This window comes from Pollachius pollachius (genome assembly GCF_949987615.1).
Source record: "Pollachius pollachius genome assembly, chromosome: 4".
Taxonomy (NCBI): domain Eukaryota; kingdom Metazoa; phylum Chordata; class Actinopteri; order Gadiformes; family Gadidae; genus Pollachius; species Pollachius pollachius.
In genome coordinates, this window is record NC_136937.1 from 18824638 (window position 1) to 18839192 (window position 14555).

General features: G+C 44.2%; 1 protein-coding gene across 1 annotated transcript in view; it reads left to right on the forward strand.

Annotated features, from left to right (window-relative positions):
* garnl3 (GTPase activating Rap/RanGAP domain like 3) overlaps positions 1 to 14555 on the forward strand; it is a gene marked incomplete at its 5' end in the record, with an annotated part of 33006 nt that overhangs the window by 3684 nt on the left and 14767 nt on the right. The window contains 15 exons of the mRNA XM_079734235.1: positions 937 to 1055; positions 1496 to 1560; positions 3603 to 3666; positions 4088 to 4114; positions 4684 to 4759; positions 5093 to 5191; positions 5509 to 5612; positions 9155 to 9263; positions 9674 to 9719; positions 10075 to 10181; positions 10273 to 10388; positions 11103 to 11207; positions 13251 to 13325; positions 13928 to 14042; positions 14227 to 14253. Coding sequence (XP_079590361.1) covers positions 937 to 1055; positions 1496 to 1560; positions 3603 to 3666; positions 4088 to 4114; positions 4684 to 4759; positions 5093 to 5191; positions 5509 to 5612; positions 9155 to 9263; positions 9674 to 9719; positions 10075 to 10181; positions 10273 to 10388; positions 11103 to 11207; positions 13251 to 13325; positions 13928 to 14042; positions 14227 to 14253 — 1254 coding nt within the window. The remainder of the gene's footprint in view (positions 1 to 936; positions 1056 to 1495; positions 1561 to 3602; positions 3667 to 4087; positions 4115 to 4683; positions 4760 to 5092; positions 5192 to 5508; positions 5613 to 9154; positions 9264 to 9673; positions 9720 to 10074; positions 10182 to 10272; positions 10389 to 11102; positions 11208 to 13250; positions 13326 to 13927; positions 14043 to 14226; positions 14254 to 14555) is intronic.

Consider the following 14555-nt stretch of genomic DNA (forward strand, 5'->3'; position numbering starts at 1 on the left):
AAGTGTTGCGATAGCTTGGCTTTGGACAGTCCGTCGCACACATCTTGCAGTACGCTCTACCCATATCAGGGTTGTTCTGTTATTCACCCATGCTGGATCCATAAACAGCATTAGTAAAACAGACGTGAATCAAGTAAGTCTTTGCGATTACAAATAAAGATGCTCATGAATGTAGTATTCATTGTTACATTATTATTATATATGATTGCATTTAATGCAAGTTTTACTGAAGAAAAAGTCGACCATCCCTCCCACTGTTCCTTACTGTACCGTAGTGCATCGAGGATGGTACACACACCTGGTGCTGTCGAGGAAAGGGTGTAAAAATACATTGAATACACAGCAAGGAGATATCACACAAGGCACACAAAGGATCCACACACGCATAAAAAAGCAGAGAGAGGGAGAGGCAGACCGAGGTAGAGAATGAGCCAGGCAGGCAGCGTGTGGTGGAAGGCAGGTTTTAATTGGTTTCAGAGGTTAATTCAGTGTTGACTCTGAAGATGTAGCCTTGCCAACAAAATAGGCAGAGGCATGAATGTGGAGCTGTGTTGTGTTGTCAAGGGACGCCTGCCCTAGGCCACGCACCCGGACAGGGAGAATGCAGGTCAGCAATACGTAGGAGGAATGAAACACAATGGAGATTGTTATACGAGAGTAAACCAACACGTAAATACCCTGAGAATGTAGTGTGTGTGAGCGTGTGTTTGTGTGTGTGTGTGTGTGTGTGTGTGCATATGTGTGCATATGTGTGTGTGTGTGTGTGTGTGTGTGTGTCTGTTTGTGTCTGTGTGTGTGCACGTATGCGTGCGTGTATATGTGTGTGCGTGTGTGTGCATGGATGCGTTTGTATGCATATGTGTGTATGGGTGTGTGTGTGTACCTCTGTGTGAATGTCTGTATTCCCTAATGGCTGTGCGTTGTGTGCTGTCTCAGTTCATCAGAATTACGTGGGCACCGATGCAGAAAAGAACCCCTTCTATCTCTCTGTGGTGCTGTCGGACCAGAACAACCAGCGGGTGCCGCAGTACCGCGCCATCCTCTGGAGGAAGACTGTGAGTGAACACACGCTCCACCCGCTGTCTCCGTGCCTACCTGTTGCATGTGCTTACATTCACATTTACCTTTAGGGCTGTAAGGATGTTCATAGAACCAAGTGCCAAGCAATAACAATCGCTAGGTCAACCCATTCCCCGTAAACAACAAAGATAGCTAGGATAAGACGCTACACGATGCTTTGTACTTGCTATAACCATGTGCTTCATGTTAGAGATAAACAACTGTTCCATTATTATATCCCCTCAATAACGGGACCGCCCGGAGTGGTTTATTTCGCTTATACCACAGTGACCAACTCAGAATGGGTTACTTTCCTCCACAATATTTTGGGGGCTCTATCGAATTAAAATCAGCCGAAGTAAAAACATCCTGTCTCACTCTTTCTCTCTCTCTCTCTCTCTCTCTCTCTCTGTCTCTCTCTCTCTCTCTCTCTCAGGGGACCTTGAAGATAAGCCTCCCCTACTGTCCTACAAAAACCTTATCAGTGAAGTCTATCCTAAGGTAAGAAACGCCACCTGTTGCTACACACACACACACACAAACACACAGACACACACACACACAAACACACAAAAATAAACACAGACACACACACACAAACACAATAACACACACACACACACACAAACACATACACATACACACTCACAAACTCACTCACCATGCTGGTCTCATCCAACATTTTTATGATGCCTTATGAAGGATATGCACAATTTGTCGTAAGATTCCAGAAACACAAGTGATCAGTGATCCTACCCTAAGGTACAGAACCAGAGAACGCTGGCAACATGCAATAATACACTTGTTTTGGCATTAAAATATATTTTGATAACATTTCTAGCAAACATTGTGCCTGCTTACTATTGTCTTAATCTTCCTTCAGTGATTGTAGGATGATGTTTAGTTAGTTCAACTGCTTGTGGCGTTTTTCATGCTCGTTTGGGGTTTTTGAGGGACTATAATCGGGGTTGGCTATATTCTATTTAAGAAATAACCTTAATTATATATTTGATTACACAACACGTAATTCAAACATGTGGAGCAATGAGCTACATTTTTGTTCGGAATCCCCCAGCCCAGCAGTTCTCGTATATATCCATATGCAACCTATGACCTATGCTCATTATTTAATTTTCTGTAACATGCATGCACGCATATATCCTGTATTCAATACATGAACATGTTATGAACACAATATTCTGAACAACCCCACGAACATATTGTTTCTAGATTCTTGTGATAGCAGCGGGACGCTGAGATGAGGAACATTAAATGTACACAATGTGTGCACAGTTCACGTTGATAAGGAGTTTATGAGTTATATGTAAAGGTTCATTTACACAAACCTAGATAAGGATTCATAACCAATAGTGCACTTCAGTCATTTACTCATCTGAAGATAAAGGTTTTATCCTGATTTTCCTTCAATCCGTAGTGCTCATGCCATTACGACGTTACGTGCGACAGCTGAGCTGCCGTAAATAGTTTTGCTTTTGGCATAAACTAGGTTCCGCTGGCTAGGAAATAGACTAATATACTAAGGTGCCCCAGAAAGAACAGCGCCTCCCAGAGTGCCGCAGAGGCAATGACCCCCTCATGTGTTAGTGAGAGGTTATTATTCATGCTCAGTGTGTAGTGACTATTTCTATTTTTGATTGCAGTGATCATGGCAAGCTGCATATTTATAGGAATAAGGAATAGAGAACCAGATTAATATTGATTATTAATATTTTGTCAACTAAAATATCCCTACACCAACACATTTCATAAATGCAACCAACTATAGGCTATTGGTTATTTGATACGTAGTATAACTATATATATTGAACGTTAGATGCAGTGTTCTCTTCATTTTAGGGGTTGAGGCTGGTTTTGTGGCTTCAGATCAATTTTATTTGGTGGGAGGGACCAGAAATGGCTCTTTTGATATTGAAGGTTGCTGACCCCCAACCAGAAGTGACGTGAATTGGTGGGTGATCTAGGGATGTTATGCACTTGGGAATGAGCTAAAGACATGGGGTCTGTGTTATATGAAAGAGGTTCTAAAGGATATACACAAGAATATCAATGTGGTGGTTCCAGCCCAACCAGAGGTGATGTAATCCCTCCCTGAGAGGTCAGAAAACACACCATTAATGTCCACCATTTCCACTGAGAATAAAAGCCATTTCTTCCTTTATTTAGCGCACAGGAGAACTGATCGCTTTTGTTGCTGGAAATTCATGGATTCTTCCGAAACATTGTGCTTCACTTTTCGTACACTATCACCCCAACTATTTTATGAGGATACCTTGGACTCACACACACACACACTCACTCACACTTACTCACTCACTCACTATCACTCACTTTATCAATCACACACGACAGGGCAAGACGGACGTAGATGACCTCACCATCACTTCATTTCATTAACCAATCCCGAATAGCCTGAAGAATACACCTTAATCCTTGGAGTCAACCTCATGGATAAAGCAGAGTGTGTGTGAGTGTGAAGGTGTGGTCAGCACCAGTGAAGTTGATGTTGCTTCCCCTCTTCACAGTGCAATGAACCTGGACAGGTTTGAGAGAGGCCCCCGGGAGATCCTCAACCCAGAGATCCAGAAGGTAAGCGCATAGATATAGAAATGGGTCTGTTGTAAAACCGGAGCGTATTTCATGAAATACATTTACATTTACAGTTAGGGCATTTAGCAGAAACTTTTATCCAAGAGACTTGGAATAAATACATTTGTCAGAAGAAGGAAAAAAAAAATATCGCTATTGGTACAGTAAGGATGTTCATAGAACCAAGTGCCAAGCACTCACAATCGCTAGGTTAACCCATTCCCTGTATACAACAAAGATAGCTAGGATAAGATGTGACACAGCTAAGTACTTTTATTTTATTTTTTCGAAATGAAGCAGGGGTCTATCGGAGTGTGAGTATATATCAACCTGAGAATCTGTAGGTTTGATAGCAGATCTCCCGGCTGAAAGGGAACCAACTGTTAAATATTGTGTTTGCATTATGTTTCTGTTACCATAGGATCTACTTGTGCTGGAGGAACAGGAGGTAAGTGTTTCATTTCCTGGTCTGCTACAAGTTACCATGGCGACTGTATAGTAACTCTCTTTTTAATCAATGGATCTGTTTTTTATTTTATTCGGTCTACATTGGCATTCAAGCAGCATAGGCATTCAAGCGGCATTTGTTTTTTCACTTTCTCTCATTTTAAAATGAGATCTTTTTAAAGGTATTTCTGTTTCGTCTGGGTCTTTTAATGTGTGGCCACTGAACATTACCCACAAACCGAACCAGACAATTAGGGTGCATCACCTCCGATAAGTAAGCACATCTGCAGTGCGACCAACGTGGTGGAGTGCATCAGAGGCCCTTAATTGGCCTCATTAGGCCTGTTTCTGCTTCCGCACACATGGTCACATTTCACTACATGTATTTCTTTGGGCTGACACTACCGTTTAGATATGGATTTGTTTTCTTCATTGCCTGTTACAGAGTTTGACCGTTTCTACCAACCAATCAGTTTAGAATAGCTTTGTTGCCATGACATTTTCCTGTGAAGTTTTATTGTTTGAAACTGATTGATTTTATTCTTCTCATCATACCATATTACTTTACAGGGTTCTGTCAACTTCAAATTCGGCGTGCTGTACGCCAAAGACGGACAGCTCACAGACGACGAAATGTTTAGCAACGGTAAGTGACCTGCCGAGGGCATGCTAACACCTTGGCACCGACACAGAGATGTGTGGTACTGTGGTACAGAGGGCGGCAGAGGCTCAGGAGTTACAGCGGGTTGGCTGGTAACTGCAAGGTTGCTAGTTCGATCCCTGGCTTCTCCTAGCGAGTGTCTAAGTGTCACTTAGAGACACCTGCTCCTTACGAGCTGGCTGACGCCCTGCGTGGTTGACTCCGCCGACGGTTTGTGAATAAATGGTTGTAAGTCGCTTTGGACACAAGTGTCAGCAAATCCCCTAAATGTACAGTAAGCGCTGCTAACCCTCACTCACCCTGTGTGTTCTGCTTCAGAGACGGGCAGCGAGAGCTTTGAGAAGTTCCTCAGCCTGCTGGGAGACAGCGTCACGTTGCAGGGGTGGGCCGGCTACCGCGGGGGGCTTGACACCAAGAGTAAGTCTCATAACTGTATCACACGTCTTATCGCACCTGCATGCTACTCATAATAATGTCGATGGACTCTGAGCTGGAGTCATGGATCTAGTCATGGGTATTTCTTAACACCTTGTCATTGTTTTTTTCTCCTTATATTCACAAGTTATTTATTTAGCAGGTGCTTTGAGCCAAAGTCACCTTCAGCAAATTGAGATGCATGTCATTAAGGAACAGCTAGGCGTGGCTATGAGACACAGACTACAGACACTGAGGATCGAATCCAGTACCCTTCGACTGTCCCAATCATGACCGTTTTCCTTCTCTCTCCACCACAGATGACACTACAGGAATGCAATCCATCTACACCGTGTATCAGGGCCATGAACTCATGTTCCACGTCTCCACCATGTTACCTTACTCCAAGGAGAACAAACAGCAGGTGGGAGGTTAGGTCTCTCTCTCTCTCTCTCTCTCTCTCTCTCTCTCTCTCTCTCTCTCTCTCTCTCTCTCTCTCTCGCTCTCTCTCTCTCTCTCTCTCTCTCCCCCTCTCTCTCTTGTGCCATGGTTTGGTATGTTGAGAAACTGTTACTCAAAGCATCTAGCCACATAACCTGGTAACATTGCAGCCATTCTTTGACCAGTTGTGCTAGAGATGATCAGTTTGACTTTCATGTGTGGAGAACAGAAAATAGTGGTTCTACATCCAAAGACTAGGCCATAGAGGCCCGGACTATAGTCTCATGTCGTCTTGATGCAGGCCGTTTCTACTCCACCACAGGGACTATTAAGGCTCTGGAAACAATATCTTTCCCCTCTGGCCATTCCAGCCCTGCCATGGTCTTATTGTTGCTCTTCTCTGTCTGTGATTGCATTAATCCCCGTGGGTTGGGTCCATGTAGCTGTACTTAAAAGCCTTTGTTCTCATGGCTGAATCGGTTAAATGCTATTTATCTGTCCATGGTCATTGTTCTGTTCGGATACTGAAATGTCAGGGATGGTAGTGCTGTTATAATCCAGCACAGGAAACAGGGTGAACAAACACAGTTATACTGTAGGACGACATGCTTTACGTAAAAACACAACACTGTAGAAAATGGATTCACTTAAACGCAACCATTAACTTTAATGCTACAAAATACATCAGAGGAGACAGCAGATCAGTGGGTATGATATATATATTTTGTTTTATATTCAATATACCCTTTTTAAAGTGGACGTCATTGCGTTGGCTGGAGGCAAAAACAAATATTAGGCCTCACCAACTATTAAAACTATGACATTGTGCTGTGTTGTTGGGTGCCAGAAATAAAATATTGTCTTTCGTAGGTCTGGATAGTATTGTCTGTTGTAGGTCTGGATATGTGACTGAGGTTAGTCCACCTAATCAGACATTGGAGATATAGGAGGAGGGACAGGTGATTGATCCTGTATATAATATAACAATTATTTAGTTAAGTTAATGTTCAACACTTGGTTACTTTATATAGGTTACTTTATTCTGCAATGCAAGTGCACTTCACCATTAAGATCGAACCGCTCTTTACCATAGCCATAGCTCTACAGAACTGTCAGTATTGTGCAACTGATGTTTATTGTACAGCAAAGCCTCCAATAATCATACCGGTTTACTTGGTTTATTTGTAATAACTGGTTTGGTAGAAGACCTCTGGAAAACAACCAATGCTTTCAAATTCAAATGTTATTGCTTGACATATTCAGATAACCTGATGCAGAAACCTCTTAATGGCTGCTGGCTGCGCCTTCTCCTGCCCCCACCCGCAGAAGGACCTTATTGTTCAGAACAGAACATGGGGCGATAACAAAGGAAGGGCATGGGAGGGAAGAAGACCCACGCTCAACCCCTAGGCAAAGTCTTCTGACAGTGTCCTCTATTTGTGTGTGTGTTTGTGTGCGTGGGTGTGGGTGTGGGTGTGTGCGTGGGTGTGTGTGGTGGCTTGTGTGTGTGTATGTGTGTGTGTGTGTGTGTGTGTGTGTGTGTGTGTGTGTGTGTGTGTGTGTGTATGGGTGTGTGCTAGGGCTGCAACTAATGATTATCTTCATAGTCAATGAATCGTCCTATTTTTCTTTCGATTAATGGATAAATCATTTGATACATAAAGTGTATTAAATAAATAATACCAAATTCCATCAAAAGTTACTAGTGTCCAAAGTGATGTCTTTTATGTTATTTCTTTATCCGACCACTAGCCAAGAAATCAAAACTATTCATTTTATAATGATCCACGAACAACAGATTTAAGATTTAACTCTTGTAATTTGTTCTTGAACAATGGCCAAAATGATTGATCGGTTGTCAAACTTATTTCGATCCACTAATTGTAGCAGCCCAGTCTGTGTGTGTGTGTGTGTGTGTGTGTGCGTGTGCGTGTGCGTGTGTGTGTTTGTGTGTGTGTGTGCGTGTGTGTCCACTCTAGAATACTGTTGATGTTAAGCTTAATAGCCTAGCTAACATAGATAGCAAACTGTTGCTAGTTAACGTTACCTAGATGTAATGAGCACCAAATCCTATAAACACGGCTTAAATGACTTATGATTAAATAACTATACAAAGACACAACTACAGATATGATACCACCTCTGTTTCACCTCAGTTTTCTTGAGCTGTAGTATTGTTTACCTCAGATCTCCATGGCAACCATTCAGCCCTGTTAACCACTTTATCCAACAAAAACAGATGTGCGGTGGCGCCCCTAAATCATCATGTACTGGAAAAAATATTTTGCATGTGTTGTTTCTACATATATTGGAACACTTTTAGCACCCAGCCATATCAAAATTCAAGAATTGTGTTTTTTGATGCACCCTAGTGTGTGTGTGTGTGTGTGTGTGTGTGTGTGTGTGTGTGTGTGTGTGTGTGTGTGTGTGTGTGTGTGTGTGTGTGTGTGTGAGTGTGTGCATGTGTGTGTGTGTGTGTGTGTGTGTGTGTGTTCATGTGTGAGTTGATGCTGATGTTGCATTAATATGTAGGTGTATGCAGCAGAGATAGACAGAGGGGATGGAAAATAACTGGTTGAAGTCTAGAAGGAGGGGGGGAGCAGGTGTGTGTGTGTGTGTGTGTGTGTGTGTGTGTGTGTGTGTGTGTGTGTGTGTGTGTGTGTGTGTGTGTGTGTGTGTGTGGTGATCGGGGGGGCGCTGTCACTGCTGTTGTAGTTGTGAGAAGATTACAAGTCCTTGAATTAGCATACTTGGCTAAAGGGGTGGTGTGGCGACGCAGGCCGTGTGAGGCCAGGCGAACTGAGGCTTGTTAGCATCCTGGACCACTGCAGTGCCCTCGCAGATGGTGCAGCCCGTCAACACACACTCAAAGAACGCACAAACGTGCACGGGCTTAGCAAACACACAGCTCAAACACACATACACGCACGCACAGTCGCGCACGCACAGTCGCACACACACATCAATATCTAAGACACCCACACACACGTGATGAGCAAACGCGCAGCTCAAACCCACAGATAGACCCGCAGTCAAGCACGCAAGCAATATCTAAGATACACACACACAGACAAACACACAAACAAATGCATTGGCAAAGAAACTTTAAACACGCACACACACATGTGTTAGCATTGTGTAGTGGTGTTAGCAAGTGAATGCGTACGTTTCCGACTCAACCACACTCTGTCACTACTTTTGCTGCAGTGCTAGAGTATTTCCTCTACTCTCCTATGTTGTCGTAATTTCATTCTGTCGCAGTCGGCTGCATGCATTCTCCACTATCTCTCCCTACAGCTCTTTGATTCCCAGCCATTCTGCGTTTTAAAGTGCTGCATAAATACATTTCCCCGCACGGACGTGACTACAGACTAGGATTGAATCATCTGGTGGACCTTGCGATCCTTCAGACTGATGAACCTTAAAGGCTGACAGAAGCCAGACACCATGGAGCTTATTAACTAACGTCATGTGTGCGTCATGTCTCCCTTTGTCCTTATTTCCCATCTCTCTGCTTCTCTGCAGGTTGAGAGGAAGAGACACATCGGAAACGACATCGTCACCATCGTGTTCCAGGAAGGAGAGGACGCCTCGCCCTCCTTTAAGCCGTCCATGATCCGATCACACTTCACCCGTATCCTACCTCACCGTTCTACTGCTTACCCATCAGTTTTACCGCTCACCTATCAGTTCTACTGCTCACCTATCAGTTCTACCGCTCACCTCTCAGTTCTACCGCTCACTTATCAGTTCTACCACTCACCTATCAGTTCTACCGCTCACCTATCATTTTACGGATACATTTATATGTTGTTTTCTTGTAAATTGACATATCATTTCTAGCACTCATATTGTGCATAGAGACATTTACCGGATATATATTTTTCATTATACTGTTTTTCTATTCAATATTTATTCTCGCACACAATCCCACTTTTTAATTTGGTTAGTTAGATATTTTTACATAGTTTGTTACTTGGTACATATAATGTTCTATCAAACTGCATAGGGTGCTGCATCTTGTTGCCTTGACTTTATTCTCAGATATATTTGCATTAGTTAGATACAACAGAGAGAACGACAGTTACAGGTGAGTAGTTTTGATTTGAGTTTTGACATAAGCAACGACTTATGTAAAACTTTCTATGTGTCAGTTGAAGTAATTGTAGATGTCGATATAGAATTCTATCACACAACTTGGTTGAACACTCAATCATGAAGCAACGACATTCTTTTAAATCAATAAAATAATAATTTATTTTGTCAAATGATTGATTTATGCAGTTAGTATCCCAGTAATAAGAAGGATAATGTACAGCAAGCCTTTCCCAAATCAACACTTCAGGATGATTCAAGACCTCACCATATCAGGGTTTATCATTTATCAATACCGCCGGTTCGCTGTACTGATCCCTGACACGGACGTGTGTGTTCCTCCTCCCCAGACTGAAGATCTTCTCAGAAGAGAGCGTTCCTCTGTTCGGACCGCCACTCCCCTCCCCCCCAGTGTTTACGGACCACCAAGAATTCAGGGACTTTTTGCTAGTAAAACGTAAGCAGAGACAATAGCGGTGACGCCTGAGGCTAGCAGAGCCCTCCGCTAGTCTAGCGGCCCACTGACCTCTGACCCTCTGACCCTGCAGTAATCAACGGAGAGAAAGCCACGCTGGAGACGCCCACCTTCGCCCAGAAGCGCCAGCGGACCCTGGACATGCTGATCCGCTCTTTGTGCCAGGACCTGATGCCTGACCTGCCCAAGGTACACCCGACCCCCCGAGAGGGAGTCTGGCCCCTGTGTCCCCTCCAGCCCCCCTTCAAACCTTACCCTTGCTCCTCTACCCTTTAGGACCACAGTCGTGTCTCCTTTATTGTCCACGTTCTCAAAGGCCATTCAGGCAAAAGGGGGAACAAAGGAAGACTCTCCTGTCTGTGGCGTTTCACCCAGCGTATCGCTGTGTACCTCCACTTTACTCTGCTCTGAACCGCTTCCTCTGCAGCCCTGGCTGGCGAGGTGTGCCTCTGCATAAAGCAACACACTGTATAATACTGCAATGCTGTCTTTCTGAGCAGGGATCACAGCCCCCCCCCCCCCCCCCCCCCCCACACACCACACCTCTCTGATCACTTTGACTCCTCCCCCTCTTACTACCCTCCCACACCACGTCTCTGATCACTTTGACTCCTCCCCCTCTTACTACCCCCCTGCCCCCACCCCCACCATGTCTCTGATCACTTTGACTCCCACCCCCCCACTGTTCACTGTTCACTGTTGCTCCTGTACCGTGACTTGGTTTCTGCCTCAATGACCTCCCGCCCTCCCATCTCTGCTGTTGCCGGGTCAATCTGAGACCCTTCTTGTTTTCTGTTTCATCCTCTATTTCCATGTGTGTGTGCGTGTGTGTATCGATACCCGTGTGTTTGTGTGTGTGTTTGCATGTCGGTGTTCCATGCGTAGGTTCCTTTCTCTCCGCAGAACATGCTGAACCGACGCTCCTTCAGCGACGTGCTCCCTGAGTCGCCTAAGTCAGCGCGCAAGAAGGAGGAGGCTCGGCAAGCAGAGTTCGTCAGGATAGGACAGGTAGCCCCGCTTATAGAGACACACTTAGATACATAGATACATACATAAAGACATGGCTAGGACAGGTAGCCCCGCTTATAGAGACACACTTAGATACATAGATACATACATAGAGACATGGCTAGGACAGGTAGCCCCGCTTATAGAGACACACTTAGATACATAGATACATACATAGAGACATGGCTAGGACAGGTAGCCCCGCTTATAGAGACACACTTAGATACATAGATACATACATAAAGACATGGCTAGGACAGGTAGCCCCGCTTATAGAGACACACTTAGATACATAGATACATACATAAAGACATGGCTAGGACAGGTAGCCCCGCTTATAGAGACACACTTAGATACATAGATACATACATAGAGACATGGCTAGGACAGGTAGCCCCGCTTATAGAGACACACTTAGATACATAGATACATACATAAAGACATGGCTAGGACAGGTAGCCCCGCTTATAGAGACACACTTAGATACATAGATACATACATAGAGACATGGCTAGGACAGGTAGCCCCGCTTATAGAGACACACTTAGATACATAGATACATACATAAAGACATGGCTAGGACAGGTAGCCCCGCTTATAGAGACACACTTAGATACATAGATACATACATAAAGACATGGCTAGGACAGGTAGCCCCGCTTATAGAGACACACTTAGATACATAGATACATACATAGAGACATGGCTAGGACAGGTAGCCCCGCTTATAGAGACACACTTAGATACATAGATACATACATAGAGACATGGCTAGGACAGGTAGCTCCGCTTATAGAGGCACACTTAGATACATAGATACATACATAGAGGCATGGCTAGGACAGGTAGTCTCGCTTATAGAGACACGCTTAGATACATACATAGAGACATGGCTAGGACAGGTAGCTCCGCTTATAGAGACACACTTAGATACATAGATACATACATAGAGACATGGCTAGGACAGGTAGCACCACTTATAGAGACACAGTTAGATACATAGATACATACATAGAGACATGGTTAGGACAGGTAGCACCGCTTATAGAGACACAGTTAGATACATAGATACATACATAGAGACATGGCTAGGACAGGTAGCACCGCTTATAGAGACACAGTTAGATACATAGATAAATACATAGAGACATGGCTACGACAGGTAGCTCCGCTTGTAGAGACACACTTAGATACATAGATACATACATAGAGACATTGCTAGTACAGGTAGCCCGCTTATAGGGACACAGTTAGATAGATACATACATACATAAAGACATGGCTAGGACAGGTAGCTCCGCTTATAGAGACACGCTTAGATACATAGATACATACATAGAGACATGGCTAGGACAGGTAGCTCCGCTTATAGAGACACACTTAGATACATAGATACATACATAGAGACATGGCTAGGACAGGTAGCCCTGCTTATAGAGACACACTTAGATACGTAGATACATACATAGAGACATGGCTAGGACAGGTAGCACCGATGAGAGAGACACACTTCGATACATAGAGACATTCGTTGAGACATGGCTAGGACAGATAGCACCACTTATAGAGACACACTTAGGTACATAGAAACTGAAATACAGACACTTACATATGGACTTAGATACATAGAGAAATGCATACAGACATGCATAGAGACTTAGATACATAGAGACATACATAGAGACATACATGGATAGAGACATGGGTAGGACAGGTAGCATCACTTATATAGACAGACTTAGGCATACAGGATACATACATAGAGACTTGGTGGGGAGAGTGTGTGGATGATGGCTGGTTTAAGCAGCCTCACTGACCCTGGTCAGACTGATTGGACTCTGGGACTGGGTGAGGATGCACAAGTGTTGTGCATTTAACAATCAATGTGCACTGGTTACACCAGCCATCACCACACACACTTGAGAGATCTCAAGAGATCATGCACTCACTAACGTACGTACATCCACCCATTGAGAGGCCCATTGAACCAGGCAGTATTGACAGTCTCCACGGTGGACCCTGTGCTGCTTTTTGCTTCTCCAGGCGCTGAAGCTGAAGACCATTGTGCGAGGAGACGCCCCCACCAGCCTTGTAACCACTGGCCTATGTCGGAAAGAGGTGAAGCCATCACTGTAGCACCAGTGGGCCCTGCCTGTCCCCGCTAAAGAGCATGACATTGTTGAGGGAATAAGGAAAGGTTATGCCACCAGGGAGGGTCTAAGCTGCTTACAGCATCTTACGGTAGACATCCCAAGGTTTGGACAGCATCCCAAGGTTTGGACAGCATCCCAAGGTTTGGACATCCCAAGGTTTGGACAGATGGTCTTCCTGGGAAGGAAGATGGTCCCCTCAGATGGTCTTCCTGGGAGGAAGACCATCTGGGGGCGGGTCGAAGGGAAGTGGGAGTAGCATGTAGCATAGCCCAGCAGGTTGCATCGAACCTGGGTCACACCAACTGTAATGTACATCAAGGGAGTGCTTAGCAAAAACACCTCAGCAGATGTTTTTGTCTCTGTGTGCATGACATACTTTGTCTGTATGTTTTTATCTGTTTGTGTGTGTGGTTTTGATCTGTGTGTATGTGTGTGTGTTTGGTGTCTGTGTGTGCCTGTGTTTTCATATGTGTGTGTGTATGTGTTTTCATATGTGTGTGTATGTGTATGTTTGTGTGTGTCTGTGTGTGTGTTTTTTTCATATTTGTGTGTGTGTGTTTTCTGTAGCCATGGGAATCACAGCCATTCTGCAGCACGTTCCCGTACGAGATTGTGTGCGCCGACTCCTGGGGTCAGTCTCTGCTTGTTGCCACGGACACAGCAGGGGTCATGGTGTTGGACGGTGAGGTCAGGCTTATCGATAGCCCTCCATTGTCCTCTTCCTCTCTCTTTCTCTCTATGTCTCTCTCTCTCTCTCACTCTCTCCGTCTCATTCTCATCCTCTCCCCCACTCAATCCGTAGCCATGTCTACAAATGTGATTATGTTTCTTCTGTTTAATTTATTTCATTCTAATTCCTCTTTTAGGCTGCGACCCAACACAGTCTAATATCGGTGAGTGCCGTGTGATCAGTTCCCTGTCCTCTCCAAGCCTCAGTGACGTAGGGCTGCAAGCAGAGGGCATAGTTTCATTTAATATGCATAAAGGAGATGTTTGGGGGGGTTGTAAGTTTGAAGCCCTATACACTTATTATTAAACCATTTCTGCTGGTTTTCAAATGTGCCAAGAAATGAGCTAGTAATGGATAATGTATGTAATCAATGTACTTTATTCATGTATGTTATCTGTATTTCATATGTGCTCAAAATATAAAAGACTGTATAAAAATGGCACATAAAAAAATATGAATGAATAA